The sequence below is a fragment of the Geotrypetes seraphini genome, chromosome 3 (genome assembly GCF_902459505.1).
Source record: "Geotrypetes seraphini chromosome 3, aGeoSer1.1, whole genome shotgun sequence".
Lineage (NCBI taxonomy): Eukaryota > Metazoa > Chordata > Amphibia > Gymnophiona > Dermophiidae > Geotrypetes > Geotrypetes seraphini.
The window spans coordinates 309536527-309556964 of record NC_047086.1 but is presented as its reverse complement, the minus strand read 5'-3'; the positions used below and the strand labels follow the sequence as shown (position 1 = coordinate 309556964).

The window sequence follows — 20438 nt, the reverse complement described above, 5'->3', positions numbered from 1 at the left end:
AGCCTTAGGCTCCTCCTGTGGGTGGGGCCTTAGGCACATGGGCCCAACCGGAAAAATTTGTCCCCATGTCATTCTCTATTGAGAACCACTGAGATACAATGAAGAATAATTTCAATGCAACCCTATAGCAATGTGTAGTTTATCATAATAGTGTGGCACAAAGTTTTGTTTTTGGTTTTTTTTATGAAGATATTAAAGACAGTATAGGGCTGTCATACTTAAGGCTACAGTACACTATTTAGCAACCCCAGCATTTGCTATTGTGAGCTAAGCTTTAGTATAAAAAAAAAGGAGATGAATCTTGCTAACTTAAAAATAATATCCAGGAAAGCTATTGTTGTGCAGTCACTAGATCTTGACTATAGTCATGTGTGTCCATTTTTGCACTGGTTCTTATTGGAAGACTCTGGAATTATATAATCACGTTCTTTAATGTTCATATCAGTAATTTGGACCATATGGGTAAGATTCATAATTACTTACCAGTAGCTGAAAGAGCTGTAGAAGATTAAATTTAATTCTATGTTTCATTTCCTGCTGTGCATTTTTAAGCATGGCATGGATGTTGAAAGAGGTTAATTATATACAAAATGATCATCTAATTCCATGCATTCCTTTAAAATAATTTCAAACTCGGTAATTATGCATTTCTTACATTTGTGTTTAGAGTTACCAGTCAGAAGCTTAATTTGATCTTACAAAGATTTTATTTAACTTCATCTTCAGAGAGTGCTTTCAAACACACAAACAACAGAATAAATGTTACAGATTTCTGGATTAGAATGATGACTGTTTAGGTGTATGAGCTGCGTGAGATAAAAAAAGATTAATTACCCATTTCTAGATTCAAAACATGTCTATATCCAATGTTAAATTAATATCATAAGATAAGAGTTGTGATTAGGACATTGGAGCTAGGACTAAATGGGCCCTAGGCAGAAAAATTGAGATGGGTTTCCTATAACATCAGCCTTTGCAAGGTAGGAGGAGGGAAAAGAGAGGAGAGGATGCATAATTCCCAAACCTGACATATTACAATTAATACATTCGGGGGGGGGGGGGGGGTGTTAAAAAAACATTTTTCTACCTTTGTTGTCTTAGCATTGCTTTGGTCATAGTGTCTCTCATCTGCTTTTCTATTTTTTCTTAACTCTCTCCAAGGTCTCCTGTCCTTTTGACATTTCTTCTCTATGTCCACCATTCATTTTTTGATATATCTCGGATCTATCCTCTCCAGTGTATCCCCTGTATGTTCCTGTCCCCATGCTCCTTCCAGAGCCCAGCATCTCTTTTGTGTCTTGGTCCTTCCTCATGACTTACTTGTTTCCTCTTTCTTCTCTTATTCCTGCACCTCCCTGACCTCCTACTCACCTTCTGTAGTCTGGAATCTCTCTTTCTCTTTGTCTGTTGGGTCTGTTGGGTCTACCTCACCCAGTTCAATCTCTGTCTCTCTCTTCCCTCTGTTCCATCCATAGTCTAGCATCTGCCACTTCTATTCCCCCTGCCCTTATGCTCTAGAGTTCTCTATCTCTCATTTCCCTTAGCTCCTTCACTCCCAGGTCTAGCATCACTAAACCTCTCTTCCCTTTCTCCTTTGCTCCAGGTCCCTCTTGCTCTCTCTCTCTCTGTTTCCTTTGCTGCTCTACCCCAGCAACAGGTCTAGTGTGTCTTTACCTCCAGGTTCAGCATATGCTCTTTTCTTCATCTACACTTTTTCCCATGACACTCTAATCTCCCACAGATTCCAATACCATCTCTATGCTGATGACTCACTAATCTACCTATCTTCTATGGCAATTCAGGCCTGAGTCTAGGCCTGCCTGTTTGACATTACTACATAGATGTCTCGCCGCTATCTAAAGCAAAATATGACCAAGACTGAACTTATCTTTCCTCCTAAACTTGCTTCTCCTCTCCCTACATTCTCTATTTTGGTGAATAACACTCTCAATTTCCCTATCTCATCGGCTTGCAACCTCGGAGTCATCTTCGATTCATCTCTGTCCTTCTATTCACATATCAAACAAACTGCCAAACTTGTTGCTTTTTTCTATACAACATCACTAAAATCTGGAGTTTCCTTTCTGAGCACGCTGCCAATACCATTAGCTAGGCCCTCATCACCTCTCGCCTGGATTACTGCAATGTGCTTCTTGCAGGTCTCCCACTAACCCAGTGGTCTCAAACTCAAATCCTTTGCAGAGCCACATTTTGGATTTGTAGGTACTTGGAGAGCCGCAGAAAAAATAGTTAATGTCTTATTAAAAAATGACAACTTTGCATGAAGTAAAACTCGTTATAGTTTCTAAATGTTTCCTTAATTGCTTCTGATAATTTCAGCTATACACAGCTGAAAGCGGTTCAACATGCAGAAAGTGAAGTTTAGATAGTTTTTCACTTTCTGCATGTTGCACTGCTTTCAGCTGTGCATAGCTGAAATTATCAGAAGCAATTAAGGAAAGATTTATAAACTATAAAGAGTTTTACCTCATGCAAAATTGTGATCTAGATTCTTAATTATCAACTGCTAGAGACAAGATTTGGGTGTAGTCCTCTAGGCTTTTCTGTAGAGGGGAGAATCAATATCCGACTTGTGCCTGGAAAACTTGTGCCTTAAGTGTCTGGTGGTTGCGTCCGCAATTGCTTTCAGCTCTCACCTCCTCCAGCACCAGATACAACGGCCATCTTACATCAAGCAGTCACGGCTGGGAGAGGTGCCGAATTTCGCTAGAGTTCACGAGATTACGTACACATGCACAAGTTGCACTGCCTCCAATGGTTACCTTATGTTCTGGAACGTTGCCGCCTCACTGCTGTAACCTCACACAAGCGCTTTCCTGCGTCTATATGCGATTGTGCTCTCCATTCCACCTCACAATCGCATACAGATGCAGGAAAACGCTTGCGTGAGGTTACAGCAGTGAGGCGGGCAACGTTCCAGAACAATGGTAACATACCGAAAGCCTCAAAATAGTACCTGGTGGGCTGCATGTGGCCCGTGGGCCACAAGTTTGAGACCATTGCACTAACCTATCTCTCTTCCTTTCAATCTATTCAGAATTCTGCTGCGTACCTCGTATTCTGCTAGTGTCATTATGCTTGTTACACCTCTCCTCAAGTTGCTTCATTGGCTCCCTGTTTACTTCTACATACTGTACAATTCAAATTCCTCTTACTGATCTATTCACTCTGTGGCTTTTCAATATATCTCCTTATGTCCTGCTCCTGGAACACTGATCTTCAGATAAGTCTTTCTTGTCTGTACCTTGCTCCTCTACTGCCAAATCCTGACTCCACCCCTGCTGCCTTGCTATGCCACATGCCTGGAGCAATCTGCCTGAATCAGTATGTCAGGCTCCATCTCTGGTAGTATTCAAATCCAGGCTCAAAGCCCACTTTTTTGAAGCTATATTTAGGTCCTTACCTTCCAATTTGTAATACACCACATCTATTTATCATTCTCTCTGTAGCCCCCTACCCTCTCTACCTCTTCATCCCTTTGTATTTCCCTTCACGAGCAGCATATATTTATTCACCCTTTGTCCTGTGTGTCTGTCAACATTAGATTGTAAGTTCTTTCGAGTAGGGACCGTCTCTTGTGTGTTTAATGTACAGTGCTGCATGCATCTGGAAGCGCTGTAGAAATAATAAATAGTAGTAGTAATATTCGTTGTAGGCAGCAGTGAAAGCTGCTCTCTGTCCAATGCCATGTGCTGCCTACAGGACGTGGCATCAAAGAAATGGAATACTGCAGAGAAAAAGCTTCACCGGAGAGAGAACAGCTTTCAGCGCTGCCTTTGCCATGACCCACTACAATGTTTGGAGGAACAGGGAGAGGAGGGTAGGCAGATGCTGGATGTGCAAGGGTGCACAGGGGGAAGAGGATAGTGGAAAAACAGCAGAACCTAGACACAGGAAGTGGAAAGGGGGAAGAGGAGAGAAAGGGGGTGCAATTGCGTGTGGCCTCTACCACCGGGCAGCCCTGAATATTTTGCCAAGCTTGCTCAACGGTAGTTACATCCCTGGATAGGGATTGTTTATCTTGTATTATTACTATAATAACTAAACTAGCATGAAGAGAACCCCGTTTGAGCATGAAGAGAACCCCGTTTGAATTTAGGGAGGAAAATGCTTGCAAACCAAAACAAAAAAATCTTCCTTAAGTATATTGGGATAGTGAATGAAAATGTAAGTATAAGTGAGTAAATATAAATATGCTGATGTTACTAATATGTGCTGCTGTTGTAGTGTGCTTTAACAATTGTAACATGCTGTATTTTAATGCAAATCCCATTTTATGGACTAGGATCTAATATCTAATAATGTGTATTAAGGGTATTTATGTGTACTGATGTGGTCCTGCACATTAGTAATTATAATTGACAGCACAAGGGCACCATATTATATGACAGGGTCCATAGCATGGGCCATCCTGGTGCAGCACTAGTGCTAACTGAGACAGCACAACAGGTTTGCAGTCCACATACCCCTACAGCTCCTGATACCACTCTGTAGTTCCCAATGCCCTCTGCAGCTTCTTTGCTATAGGTTGTTTTTGCCTTTTGTTACAATGTAAGGCTTTTATAATACCCAGTTCTTGTGCAGTCCTGCTCTATTCCTGGACTAGTAAGTTATTCTCTTATGGTCGCCAGATATCTTATAGGCAGCCTCAATTATACAATGCTTTCGGCCCCTCCCCTCTTACCTCAGGACTGCTCCTCAGGAATCCAGTTTATGACAAAGCAGCCAAAATGATGATAAAGGCAAAAGAGAGGAGTACAGGTATACTCCCTCACCAATAAGTCTAACCTGCTCATAACATGAAACCAGAACAATCATGAATAATTGAAACAGGTCATTAAAACATTAGGAACCCGAACAATAAAAAGTAGTGCTATAAGGAGACTCAGCCTGCACTGATGGAAAGGGGCGTTGGGACTAAGGACCCCCAAGGCAAAGTGCTAAACACATTGGGATGGAAAGGCTGGTCAATAAATCAGAAACCCAGCTTACCAGTACTTGTAAAGGCAGACAATCAACGAATTGGCAACTCACAGGTATTCCAAAAAACTATCTCAAATAAAAACACAACTTCGTGCTTCAGAAAGGAAGTGGTGTTCTTCTAACCTTTTTAACCTTCTAACCCTTTTAACCTTCAAAAATTTAAAGATACTTCTCTTTATTACAAAAGTGAAATTACCCAGGCAAAAAAATCTTATTACAATAATAAAATCCAAAAAGCTAAAAATACTGCTGTCCTCTTTAATATTCTAAAGTCAATTAATCCAGATTAAAAAAAACATATACCTAATCAAAAAGCAACATTAAAAGCACAGGAACTAGCCAACTACTTCTGCCAAAAGATAGCTAAAATAAGACAAAACTTCTCAAATAATACAACAATTTCACCTACATTGGATAACTCAATCACAAATATCTCTATTCCAACAGCCAAATGTACAAATTTCAGAATACCATCCATAAACGACATATAAAGACATCTTAAATCAATCAACCTAAAAGGCTCACCTTTAGAACCTTTGCCACCGTTCTATTTAAAGAAATTTTTTCCTTATTTCGGTGCTTTTATTCTTTCCCTTATCCAAAACAGTTTCTCCTCTGCTACTGTCCCCACCTCTTGGAAAATCTTCTATTGTCACACCAATAATAAAAAATTTCAAATCCAGTTACGACGATGCATCCAATTACCGCCCTATTTCCAATCTACCATTCTTAATGAAACTTTCTGAAAAACTAGTCTTTGAACAGCTCTCAGAATTCATCGAATCCTCGAACGCACTCCATCCCAACCAAACTGGTTTTCGAAAACATCACAGCACGGAATACTCAATGATCGGCCTCGTTACAAACATACACTACTTTCTTGATCACCACAAATCTGTAGCTCTCTTTTCCCTAGACCTATCTTCAGCTTTTGATACAATTGATCATGAACTCCTACTCAATCGTCTACAATCATTAGGCATAGAAGGCCAAATCCTAAAATGGTTAACATCTTTTTTATCAAACCGTATTTCGAGAGTTAAATTTAATGATGCCTATTCTGCTAACTTCTCTTCGTCATATGGTGTGCCACAAGGATCAATACTATCTCCTCTTCTATTTAACATTTTTCTATCCCCGCTTATTACCACCTCACAATCATTAGGTTTTACAGTCTTTTCATACGCTGATGACATTCAACTCATGCACCCTCTCAACCCAGAAAAAGCAGAAGAAATAAAAATTATCAATGAGAAATTAGAAATAATAAAAAACTGGCTAAAACAATAATAAACTAGCTCTAAATACTCAAAAAACAAAAACAATGCTTTTCACTTGGAAAGGAGACATAACTCCAAAAATACCATTCGTACTTGATAATACTCTTATAGAATCGGTTTCTCAACTGAAAATCCTTGGTGTAATAATCAATGTTGATCTTTCATTTCACAGTCACATTAGCGAAATAGTTAAATCATGCTTTTACAGATTACGGCTCATTCGTTCAATTTCTACCTTTTTAGATTCCAAATCAATCAATATCTTAGTTCATTCCCTAATTATTTCAAAATTAGATTACTGCAATTCCCTCTTAATCAATTTAACCCAGAAAGAAAAGAGACGACTCCAAATTATCCAAAACACATCAGTTAAACTAATTCACAAAGCAAAAAAATTTGACCACGTTACCCCTTTACTTATTAAATCGCACTGGCTCCCTATATCTCACCGAATCACTTTCAAAATTATATTTCTAGTATACAAAACATTAATCTTTAATGAACCCCAATTTATATAAAAAATGATTGTCCCATATAACTCTTCTCGCTCTCTAAGATCTTCTTCATCACAACTGCTTTCAGTCCCCTCATTGAGAATTATAGGCACAAGACGTAATGATATGTTCTCCGTGAAGGCCCCCACACTGTGGAACTCTCTTCCAAATTTTATTAAAAGTGAAAAAGACCTCGTTTCTTTTAAGAAAATTTTAAAAACATATTTATTTCAAGATGCATTTGATTCATGAAACATAACATCCTAGATTCTCTCAATATTTCTTTTTTTTTTTTTCTTTTTCTTCTTCTCGCCCCATTATTACCTAATGTGTTTTCCTTTTGATGTAAAATTTTAATAAATAACGAAATTGTAACTTTCCCCTTCCTTCCCACTATCTCCCGTTTGTCCAATTTGTTTTGTCTATTGTCTACCCTATTTAAACTAAATGTATTACCACATTCTGATGGTTTTTTAAATTGTACATCGCTTAGATATTGTTATAAGCGATTCATCAAATGAAAATTAAACTTGAAACTTGATTTTCAAGAAAAAAGATTACCAAAGGTAAGAACCTAATCTTTCATTCTTGTACAATCCCATTCTATACCTGGACTAGTGAAATGTAACAGAGCAGTCCCGTAGAGTCAGGGTGTGACTGAAAGCCAGCTGCCAAAATGGAGGAGCCAAAAGAAGCATCCTGCTTGGCGGCCACATCAGTCCTGTAGAACTTAGTGAAAGTATGCAAAGAGGACCAGGTAGCAGCCTTGCAAATCTCCTCCAAAGAGATCACTGATGACTCTTCCCAAGAAGAGGTGCTTGTGGTAGAATGGACCCTTACCGCAAGGGTGTGTGTGTGTGGGGGGGGGGGGGGGAGGGCTTCTTACCTGCTGCTATGTAAGCAGAGGAAATAGCCATACAGATCCATTTGGAAATGGTGGCTTTGGAAGCCGGCCTGGCCTTGCGGGCAGGACCAACTAGAACAAACAGATAGTCTGAGATATGAAACCAGTTTGTGATCTCTAGGTACTGCAACAGCATCCTGCACACATCCAGGGACCATAACACCCAGTCCTACTTTCTTGGAATAGAGGAAGTAAAAATGAGAAGCTGGACCACTTGGTTAATGTGGAAGGCTGAGACCACTTTCAGGAGAAAACACGGCCCAGAACCACTCTGGAATCAGTGATAAGCAAGAAGGGATCCTGGAAGGAAAGAGCTTGAAGCTCAGAAATCCTGTGGGCAGAGGTAATGGCCACCAGAAAGACAGTCTTGACTATGAGATCCATTAAGGAAGCTCATTCCAGAGGTTCATAAGGCGGGTGAGCCAAAGGTCGAAAGACAAGGTTGAGATTCCAAGATGAACAGGACAGCCAGAGAGAGGAGGCCGAAGCCTCTGAAAATGGATGATATCTGGATAAGGGGCCAAGGAGCCTCTCAGAGGTTTAGGGCCTAGGCAGGAGAGTCCGGCAATCTGGACCCAGAGAGAAGCCATGGCCAGGCCCTTTGCCAGGCCATCCTGAAGTTACTCCAGTATCCAGGGATCTGATGGATACTGGAATTGGGTGGGCAGTAATGCTCATGTCTGAATATTGAAAAAGGTGCTTCCCTGATGCAGCCACCCCTCTGGATGAAACATAACATTATGTCAGAAGTAATTGGAGGCGATTGAAGGATTGGAAATATAGTGGTGTGAAATTTCCAAATGCAACAGTAATAGAAGCAAGTGGAGGCTCACGTCTTCCAGAAGTGGATGTTATATTGGATAGATTTAATATGAAGAATTTATGAATCTTTTTGATGAAATGTGGAACTTTTTGATGATTTTCATATATAAAAGTTAATCTTTAATAAAAAATACTCTTTTGCTGCAGTCAAGTTATCCCTCCCTATGTTTTTTCCTTGAATGTTCCCTTTTCTTCTCGCAACATCTAAAATGTAACTTTTCCCCTTTTTATCATTATGTGTCTTAGTATGTCCGTGTATAAGTCGGTTTCTTATTTAGTACTGGATACTATTAATATGTCTTTTAAAAGGATTACGTTTGTTTTAAAATGTTCTAGTGTTTGTCTGCTTATGAGTTTTGATTTTAGTTTGTATATAATATTAGTATCTTGTTTTATAATGCTTATGTATCTTATTGTAAATCGCTTAGTAAATTATAGATAAGCGATTCATCAAATGAATAAATAAACATAAACAAAGAACCAACGACGATGTGACCTAAATCCAAATGGAGCTGTTTGGATCAGGTATGGTGAAGAAAATTGGATCTGGTGTGAAAATTGGATCAGGTGTGAAGAAAATTGAAAAACATAAGTATTAATCTGTACTATAAAATTTAAGGTACTGCCCATACTGTGCACATGCTGGCTCCTTCCTGCCTGACATCAGCTCGTCGGACCTTCAGTTCTTCATTTTCTGTGGAGCTGAGAAGCTGTGTCATCAGAGTTCTCAGCGCATCAAATATTTCCTTTTTGGTGCCTTCCCTTCATTTTTCTCATAGTTTTTTTTGTTTTTCTTCAGTTTATTGCTATTAGTCAAATTTCTTTTCACTTTTATTAAATTTTTGGTTTTGGGCCTTTGGGCCATTTGGAGCCTTTTCTCCTACCAGAAGCATTGAGTCTCCTTCGGATAAACTTTTACTTGAGTTCCCTAGGCCATTGAACCCTTCGATTTTACGACTGTCTTTCCTCTCCATGACCTAGGCGCCTAGTGACTTCAAGAGGTGTACTTATTGCAGCAGGACCATCTCAGCCACTGATCTGCACAACTGGTGTGTTCAGTGCCTTGGTCCTGAGCATCAAGGCATTACTTGTGTCCTTTGCTCTCACTTGCAGAAGAGTTTGCTGGAAGCCCACAAACTTTAGTTTGAGAAGTGTTTTGGGTACCGCATCAGCAGCATCAAGCATGGCTGGGGATTTGGAGCCAGATACCCAGCTTACGTCAACACCTGCACCGAGATCATCGTGCATTGGAGTAAATGCAGCGTAGGGAGTCAACTTCTTCCTCATTGGTGCCTTGTGTTTCAACTCAGGCCTCTTCCTCATCGATGCAGGTCAAGCATCAGTGTACAGATGACCTCTCACCTTCTCTTCAATTGGTGTCTCTGCATATGTGTACCTTGTCATTGAAGTCTTCTATGCCTCAACAACCTTTACCGCAGACTGATGCAACACCATTACCTCCATTGATACTGACTAACGATACAGGAGCAAGTCAGGGCCCACAGTTCTCATACCAGCCTCAGCCCATCTTAAGGATGTGTTAATGTGTTCCAGATCATGCTCTAGGACTCCAACTTGGCACCAAGCATCAACATCCCAAAGATGCTCAATGCATACATTGTCCTCAAGGGAGCGTAGTATACTTTCCACCATAAAGACGAGGTCTGGTCAAAATGTTCCAGGACTGATTTTATAAAAAACTGTCAACAATCTTGCAACTTATTCCATTGGGTCCCATTCAAAGTACTCCCCTTTCCTATGTATACACTTTTCCCAACGTCGTTTCTACTTCTAGAAACAGTCCTTATACACATCTTCAGGAATTGCTAAAAGTTACTTTGTCAAATTTTGCTTTATGTCTTCAATGGTGTTGAATTGCTTTCCTTTCAGCGTGGATTTAAGTTTAGGAAAAAAGAAGTCAGCAGGAGCCAAGTCAGGAGAGTAAGGTGGCTGGGGAAGAACTGTCATTGCACTTTTTGCACAAATTTTACAAATTTTGACAGTGGCATGAGCCAGCGCTTTATCATGATGTAAGAACTGTTTATCATTATGTAAGAACTGTTCCCTCCAAAATCTGAGCCATTTCCTCCTTATTCTCTCATGGAGTTGTTTCAATACTTTCAGGTAGTAATTTTGGTTGACAGTTTGTCCTTGTGACAGATAGTGTAAAAAATACTTGACAACATCACTTTAACATTCGACGTGACCACTTTTGAAGCATGAATACCATTCAAAACACCTTCCATGACTCATGATATGTTCCCCATAAGCCACTTTCAACAATTCATAAGTTTCTGTAGCAGTCTTATCTAAATTAAAACAGAACTTCACACTGTAGCGCTGCTCATTGAGGTCACACATGATGAAAAATAGCCGATCACAAAATAACAATTTCACAAGAATTGCTGTAATTCGGAGGCAAAAACAGATATCAACAAATGGAAAAAAGGTGGTTACTCGTGAAGTTTCAAGCTTCTTAACGCTGCCTAGCGCTTATCAAAATAAATTCCTGTTGGGCGAAATTCAAACTGTCCTGGAACTTTTTGAACAGATCTCGTATAGTGGTTAGAGTATCTTAAGGGCCTGGTGCCTCCTCTGTATGGCTCATTAGCTCATCCTCAAGGCTACTTAAGATACCTGTGTGGTGCTTTATTAACCTTTCCCATAACAGATGCTGCTGTTCTACAGACAGGTATGTAATGTATTATTCAGATTTTTGGGGCATGTGAGCCTACCAAAACTCACCAAAATCCTAATATACTGCCATATAAGTGCCAACCCCTCTGATGTCAGCCAAGTACTGATCTGGAGTCCCCCCCCTTAAAAGGGGAGGAGCCATTGGTGTGCATCAAAGACGAGCATTAAAGGTGCTTGCCTTAGCGAGAGTGCCTTTGCGAAGGGCCTTAAGAAGTGACAAGTCACTGCAAAAAAGAGCAGAGGGCAACCACAGCAGACACAGAGGACACACAAACAACAAGCAATCAAGAGGAGACTGAGAGGGGACATGATCGAAACATTCAAGATAATGAAGGGAATAGACTTAGTAGATAAAGACAGGTTGTTCACCCTCTCCAAGGTAGAGAGAACGAGAGGGTACTCTCTAAAGTTAAAATGGGATAGATTCCGTACAAACATAAGGAAGTTCTTCTTCACCCAGAGAGTGGTGGAAAACTGGAACGCTCTTCCGGAGGCTGTTATAGGGGAAAACACCCTCCAGGGATTCAAGACAAAGTTAGACAAGTTCATGTTGAACCAGAACGAACGCAGGTAAGGCTAGACTCAGTTAGGGCACTGGTCTTTGACCTAAGGGCCACCGCGTGAGCGGACTGCTGGTCATGATGGACCACTGGTCTGACCCAGCAGTGGCAATTCTTATGGGGTGGTAGACAAGTAGGTATAGTAGGTTTTGAGGGAGTTTTGGAGGGATCACTATACTTTTTAAGAGGGTTATGGTGAGATGTATATCTGGTACCCTTTATGTGAAGTTAACAGCAGTGCCCTCTAAGGTGCCCCACTGCTCTATTGGGATGTCTATGTGACCAATCAATTACTTTGCTGGCCCCTCCCATGTCTAAATGGTCTAGATTTGGACATTTCTAACTTGGACTTTTCTGTGGTCAAAAATGGTGAATACAATTAGATGTCCTTGGAGCCAAGACATCTAAGTAAGGGATTAAAAAAAAAAAAAAATTGGACGACTCTTTAGAAAATGACTGTTTCTCTGCCTCTAGTTTTGGACATTTTTAGGGAAATGTCCAAAGTCGTACTTAGATATCCTTTTGAAAATAGCCCTCTGTATGTTTTGTTATAAAGACATAATTACCACGTTAAGTACAAAGCCATAGCTCACCAATGTGTGAAGGCCAAATAGGTACCTTTTTAAGCCTATTTTATATGATACATAAACACCTATGTGTTTTAAATAACCACAGCCAAAGTGGCAGAAATTGTGCTGATTGAAACTGTGAACATTTATGCTCATGCTCTGCCTAGAATCAGCTTCTAAACATCCCTAGACCCAGTTAACATAAAACTATGTGTGTTCTTGGCACCACACATAGTTTTACACATGACTAGGGTAAGTTTTTAAAGCCCTTTTATGCACATAAGGTCTTTGCACTCAGAAAAATCCATTATAAAATTTGCTCCTAAGCATATTCACAGTTAGTGTGGATGCACTTACTGCTTCCTATTTTGAAAATGTTAGTGCATCCACAGTAGTTCACTATAGACTTTATGTTGTTGATACAGATTTTCCTTCCTTTCCTCTGAACTTATTTTAAAATCCTGTCTAAACATGGCGAGTAATTGAATGAAATTGAACAAATTATACCCTAATCCATCTAAAACAAAAAGTACTCTGGATCAGTAGGCATGATCCTCCAGATGCAAATCTTTAATTGACTTTGGAGGAACCAGTTAATCCTTAAGCTGGAATGTTCAAAGGCATGGAGTCATAATTCATGTCAAATTGAGGATAGAGGTCCATGCTGCAGTGAAGAGAAGTGCATTTTCAAAATTACATGATATTAGACTGCCACACTCCTACTTGCTTTCTGATTTACGTGCAGTCATCTAGGCATTCTGTCACTCTTTAAATTATTGTCATTCATTGTACCATTGCCTACCACATTGATTAATTCACAGACTTCAGCAAATGAGAACATTACAGCACATGCTATAATTCATTCTGGGTTCAGAGATACAATTAGCCCAGTTCTATGTGACTTATGTACATTAACTCCCAGTTATTTAGCAGGTGAAATCTAAAATGCTGATTTTGATTTATAGGATTGTAAATGATTTTTTGCCTTCCTATTTGAGGCCTATATACAGAAATATAATCACAAAAGTATATAAAATGACTATAATTCCCCTAAAACTTTGCTTTTGTGATCTGGACATTGATATTTTGAAATTTACCTTTTTTGTAGAACATTCCAGTTTGATTCCAAGCTGAGTAAACTTAGGGGCCCTTTTATTAAGGTGCAAACATCCAGCAGATGCATTTTGCTATATATGTGGCCAATTTATCAAGACAAGGGGGAAAAGTACTCCATAGAAGCATCTACTAAGATGTGTGATGCCTACAAGGCATATTTCAGCATGCCTGTTGGGGATTAAGACAAACCATGGGCACCTCACTTCACATGAGAGCACATGCCAAAAAACTCTGGAAGGTAAGACAATTTTGTTTACTAGGATGGCAGAATTTTATGCTATAAAATTTCTTAGAATATTTAATTTTTAAAAAATATTTAAATTTGAAACTTGTCAATGTTATATGCAAATATATCATATATGAAATATGTTGTGAGAATCATGTACACATTAGTCATAGTGAAATTAATTTATTTTCATTACCAGAATTTCATTTTGTTCTTCTACAGGGAAAAAGAGAGCCATGAAATTTACTATCCCAAGAATTTTGCAGGAACCCACTGATCATGCCAGCAACTTCTACTTCTGCATGGTGGACCCTTCCAAACATCGAACTGGCAAGCATGCATCTGCAATCACATATCCAAACATTCCTTCATCCATCAACCTGGTGCCAAATTGCCTTGAGCTCCCCTTACCCACTCCTCCAGAGAGAGAGCAGTTGTCTTCAGAAGAGAGCAGCATTATGAGAATGATGGAGACATTGTAGAACCAGTTTACAATATCAGTTCATCTGATGAGAGAAACCCATACTATCCAAACCAAAAAGACCTCAATGACTTAATCAGAAGTTTTGGTCTCACCAAATCAAGTGAGCTTTTGACATCAAGGCTCAAGCAGTGGAACTTGTTAGATGAAAGTGTTCAAGTCACAAACCAAAGGAAGCGTCACCTAGCTTTTTTCACCTTTTTCATCCATCAAGATGGGCTCTGTTTCTGCCACAGTGTGACCAGTCTGTTTGAGGCAGTTGGAATCACCTGCAATCCGATTCTTAATTGACAGCTCTACCAGGAGCATCAAAGCTCTGCTACTCCATAATGGAAACAAGTATCGATCTCTTCCACTGGCTCACTCAGTGCACCTCAAAGCATCAAGACCTTACTAGGCACCTTGAATTATGATGAGTACGGTTGGGAGGACATCAGAGACTTCAAAATGGCGGCATTCCTAATGGGTTTCCAAATTGGTTTTACTAAGTTTCTTTGTAATCTCTGCCTTTGGGACAGCAGGGCCACAAAGGTGCACCACCCAAACTTCTCCTGAACATGCCTGCCCTAATGTCACTTATAAATATTCATCTAATTTTCTTGTACACAGTTTTAAGCATGATGTAATTTTATTTCAAATAATTTTTTATTGTAGTATAAAGGATACATAATACATACGGAATTGTCAATTGCAATACATATGTCAAAAACATAGTTTGAATAACAACTACAATTATGGTTGCAAAAAATATACAGACTATATCAAATGGGCAAAATTAGCATGATGTAATTTTCTAAAATTCATTTTGTGTGCATTAAACATTTTAAGTATGAAAATTGTTATAAAATTATCTCCTCTATATGGAAATGGCTTTCAAATTGTCCCCTATATAGTCATTTTATGGAACAAGTAAGATTTTATCCTACTGGCTGAGTTACATACAGTTACATACATAGCAGTATTGTAGAATCTATAAGTAAAAATGGTCTTTTTATAGAACCAACTAGTACTTGCCAAACAGCTATCATTATTTCAGTAATATAAGTAAGCCATTCATTTAATTTTCATTTAATAATTTATTGGGACAATGTAATCCTGTTTTGCTCAATTACTTTGCAAAGTATTATAATTTACTTTAATTCTGTTCTTTGGTAAACCTATAAGATTAACAGTAATTGCAGATCTTTCAAATGTAGTTTAGATTAAATAATGATATATTATTGACATTACTTCTACTGTAATATTATTGCCTTATGCGCCATCACTTTAAAGATGGATAACCTTCATTTAATTAATGTATTAACAAATGAGGCTTATGGTTGATTTACTCTATAAAGAACCTGAATATTTAAGTTTCCTGTTTAATTAGTTTAAATCCCTAATGTTCATGATCCTTAAATCCTATATCAGTTTTTTCTGAAGTAATTACCCTTGTATTAAAACTAACAAAAAGGAATGGCTGACAGCATGCAGGCTATTTCTTTTTCCAGCATCTTTTTTTTCTTTCTTTCTTTTTTAAGAATATTAAAAAAGTGATTGAGAAAATTTGATTTGGGGAAATATAATAAGCAACCAGGCAGCTTTCATCATAATCTAGTCAAAATTTAAATATACTCACAAGTGAAGTAGTAAAACATTTTTTGGCCAATTCTATTGGTGCTAAGATATAGGCACCACAGTGGGGCACACATAAGTCTGAATTCAGTAAATGGCGCCCAAATCTGGGCACCATAAAAAATCCCATACCCAAATTTAGGGTCCAGTACTTAACACCAGATGAAACTTGGTGTAAATGCCGGCATCCAGTTCTTGGCATTTGGGTATGGAATTAGTGCAATTTTATAAATCCACGTGCAGATTTTTGGAATGTACCTACTGTGTCCATTGCAACACCCTGTTTTAGTTGTGTGCTAGGGGATTTAAGCATGAGGAAGATGCATGCACAAAATCTAATGCCAATTAACATCAATAATTGATTGTTAGCATTAATTTATTTCTAGTCCATAGCTAATTAATTTACATGCATATCTTTGATCTGCATGCAAATTTCAACATTCAAATTTGGGTTTCATATATAGAATTTGGGGGTTACTGCCTATTCTATAATGGTGCACCTAAACATAGAATACTAGTGCAATGCTGCTGTGGCATGATGAAAGTTTGGCATGCCTACTTATATCATATTAAATGGCTGGTATAAGCTGCGCTTGTGTGTATCATTCAACATATGCAACTGATAGTTTTCTATAAGTGGCATGCATCACTTGGTGATACCGCCATGGCACGCCCATGCGCCATTCACATGTTCGCCAATAGCAATTCTGTTCTAATCAACTTACACATGCCAGTTACATAATAATGCCTAGCACTTATATGTGTAACTTTCAGTTACTGGTGACAATGATGTGCATAAGTGCTAAACTTCTGTAACATATGGAAAACTAAGATAAAAATGTTTTAATGCCTTTGCATTGTTCTGTGGTGCAGCCACACCTCAAATACTGTGTGCAATTCTGGTCGCCGTATCTCAATAAAGATATAGTGGATTTAGAAAAGATCAGAGAAGGGCAGCAAAAATGGTAAAAGGGATGGCCTCTTCAACATGGAGAAGAGACGGCTCAGGGGAGATATGATAAAGGTCTATAAAATACTGAGTGGAGTGGAATAGGTAGATGTGTGTCGCTTGTTTACTCTTTCCAAAAATATTAGGACTAGGGAGAATGCATTGAAGCTACTACGTATGTAGTAGATTTGAAACAAATAGGAGAAACTATTTCTTCACTTAAAGTGTAATTAAACTGTGGAATTCATTGCCAGATAATATAGTAAAAGCAGTTAGCTTAGTAGGGTTTAAAAAGGTTTGGATAACGTCCTTATGAAGAAGTTCATAAACCATTATTAAGATGGATGTGGGGAAATCCACTGCTTATTCCTAGGATAAGCAGCATAAAACATGCTTTACTTTTTGGGATCTTGCCAGGTACTTGTTACCTGGGTTGGCCACTGTTGATGGATGTTCGGTCTGTCCTAGTATGGAAACTCTTTTAAATTTAGGCTATAATCTAAATTTAGGCTAAATCTAAATTTAGGCTATAATCTAAATTTGAGTAGGGACCCATGTTTGGGGGATCTGAAAGTATTATTTGCCACTGTCTGGAGGAGATCAAAGAGGTACAACTGCTGCTGTTTGAGGAGGAGGGGTTCGGGAGGTGCAGCTGGTACTGTTTGAGGGATGGTGGTGGAGGGCCCTATAAGTGTCACTGCTACTGTCCAGGGGAAGGGTCCTGGACAGGAAGTGTGCCTCGGATTGCTCCTGTTTGCATGAAGATGGTTGGTGAATCGGTCAGCCTGCCTCGGATCGCCCACGGATTGGGTAAAATCAGTGGGCTTAGTGAATCTAGGCCTAAGAGTTTAGTTAACTTGTCAGTTTACCTTATTAAGCTTCAATGTGCTGTGATTGAATTACATTGTCAGCTATAAGCTTTCAGCTTTTGTTGATTCTGTTTGGAAGCTGTGTAGAAGACCAGACCAGAAAAAGCATAACCACAGACATAGTTACGTACTGTCTGTCTGTTCCCTTTCTATAACTGTAGGTTGGGATGCCTCCTTTCTTTTTTGCATAAGTGTTTCCAAAAATTTAAAGGAGTCAATTGGTTTTTTTCTGATACATAATTTAGAGAAATCAAGGGTTGTTCTTGTTTTCTTACATTAATTTTATGTAGCTTGTCAATCCATAGCATTATTGACCAAATTATGGAATTCAATAGAAAGGAAGGTATTTCTGACAGTTTTCAACATGCAGAAAGCATAATTAATGGTCAAAGTTAGCTAAAATCGTGGCAGAGAAAAAATATTTCATGGTAATTACATAAGAAACAATGGCAGTTATTGTATTACTCTTCTATGCTTCATCTTTCAAACAAAACATTTGATTCATAGCAGTTCATAATCCAAAAACAATACAATTAAAAATAGCATCATAATAATATAGAAATAAAATAAATTTAAAATATATCTCTCTTATACTATAAATATATGTCAATATATTAATACTTGGCAGTTTAAGACTATTACACTTGTTGGAGCTTGTTCAAATCAACAATTATCGCTCATATGTTTTTTTATAGATCCTAAAAACAACAAATCACCAAGCAATGAAAGAAGAGAAATAGGAGAAGAACAAAAATGTTTTATCTTGATATTCAAAAGGGTTTAACTGAGCAAGAAAGGCTCCTGCCCAGTTAAACCCCACTGAGTGACTTGACACATGATATTCAGTGGCATTTAACCAGTTAGTGCTACTGAATATTGCTGCTAACCAGCAATCTCCTAACCGGTTAGGTTAAGGGCAGAGCACCTACTTGGAGGTGAATTTCAGTCAACTCACTGACTAAGGGCTAGATTCACTAAGGACACCAATCGTTTCCCGACCACTTTGCAACCCCAACCCGATTCACTAACCTGTCTGCACCCAATCCGATCCGCGCATGTAAATGAGGGAAATGGCATGGAAATGTAGGAAGGCAGCGATTCACTAAACAATTTAAGGAACACTGACTGAGCTGACCGATCAAAAAAGAAGTGACTGCTGAAGACCAGTCACTCATGTCTTTTCCTGTTCTCTGCTGCCCTAAAATCCCTGCCCTGCAGCAAAAACCTTGCTCTCTGCCACCCTGTCTGTATCTCTGCCGTTCTGCTCTCTGCCCTGAAAGGAATCAGCACCCCAACTCTCCTGTTCTTGCCACCCCGACTCTCCTACTCTCTGCCGCCCTTCCCCGCAGTGCGAGCCTATGGTTTTAACCCGCGGGTTTAAAGCGGGGCTGAATTTGGGGAAGGGCGGCAGAGAGCAGGAGAGTCAGAGTGGCACGGGCTCACAAAAATCCTTCTGGCTATGCCATGTCTTTTCCTCCCCTTTCTTTGATATCTGTCTAGTGCTTCCCTTAAGTCTCCTTAGTGCGCCAAAATATACTGCAGCGGTGATCTCTGCCAGCACCCATCCCAGGATCAAAACTCGAAGGAGCATGGAACACACGCAGTGCATGCGCAGACCCTCTACAGGCAAAGAAGATGGTCTGCGCATGCGTCAGGATCGCTCTTCCCATGTGGTCTGTTGGGGCGTGACTCCGATCGCCCCCATTTGCATGAGGACGCGTCATGAATTGGGTGCCCAGCAACCTCACGGATCGTATCACAATCGTATCAGATCTGTGAGGTTAGTGAATCTAGCCCTAAGTAACCACATAAAATAAGGACATCAAAGAGGGTGTCAGCTTGAACTGAAAAGGTTTGCCGGATTATAAATAAAGCTGTTATTATTATTAACTTTATATGCTAAAGTCAACCGGTCCCCAGTCTAAATATTGGCTGGTGTCTGGTTGACTTCTAGTTGACCAGGACCTGGTTATTCAATACTGGGAGCCGTGAATGCCCCGCCAGTGACTATCCGGGGGGAGGGGTGGGGGGGCAGTTCAGCCCATGGTTATGAGTGACATAGATGCCATTTAAAGCTGCAGGCTGAATATTGGGCGATATGTCTCAAATTCTCCTTTCCACATCTTATCTAAAATGGACCTTCACATGATATCCTCACCTAGATGACCTCTTTATATCTAAAATCAGTTCTTTATATGTAAATAGCACTAATTGAAACAACACAAATGGCAAGAAATTTCAACAACTCCACATTTTAATGCAATAGTAGCCATTTCATTACAATGTAAAGCCATTGATTATCATTTGTTTTAACTTTCAGTATGGCTATACAAAATACCATTTTGCCTTTGTAGTTTCCTTATTTGTTCAGTATACTTTAGTGTTCTTGCATTAAATGGAAAATCTATGAAGTTAATACTTTGCTCTTTTGTTTTTTTTATCAGCAAACTCATCTCTACTTGGTGGTGGAGGAGGTAAGCATTTATGTAACTTTTTTTCTTTTGACATGAATGCGCCTACTTAAGGGAAGAATATTTAGTAAACATAAAAATTTTGTATAAAATGAAATTATTAAATCTTAAATGTGCTTTATATCAGAGTGCAATTTATCTAAAATTAATTGCAATTTTATAAATATATTGTTAATCTGAGTACAGTGACTTCTCACTTATATGTCCATTATGGTACTATATATTTTAAAAACATAAGAGTTCAGTTCATATTACCTTGTGATATTATTTTGAAGGTAATTTTATAAGGGAGCATGAATTTAAGTGCTAAAGTACCACCCATATTGGAGATATTTTAGTAATTTATGGGTGGATGTGTCAACATGTACACATAAATTACCTT

General features: G+C 38.9%; 1 protein-coding gene across 3 annotated transcripts in view; it reads left to right on the top strand.

The window, feature by feature from the left end:
* Nucleotides 1-20438, top strand: part of MACROD2 (mono-ADP ribosylhydrolase 2) — a 1978548-nt gene that overhangs the window by 292043 nt on the left and 1666067 nt on the right. For all 3 annotated transcript variants that reach the window (XM_033936388.1, XM_033936386.1, XM_033936387.1), the window contains one exon: nt 20030-20059. In XM_033936388.1, coding sequence (XP_033792279.1) covers nt 20030-20059 — 30 coding nt within the window. The remainder of the gene's footprint in view (nt 1-20029; nt 20060-20438) is intronic.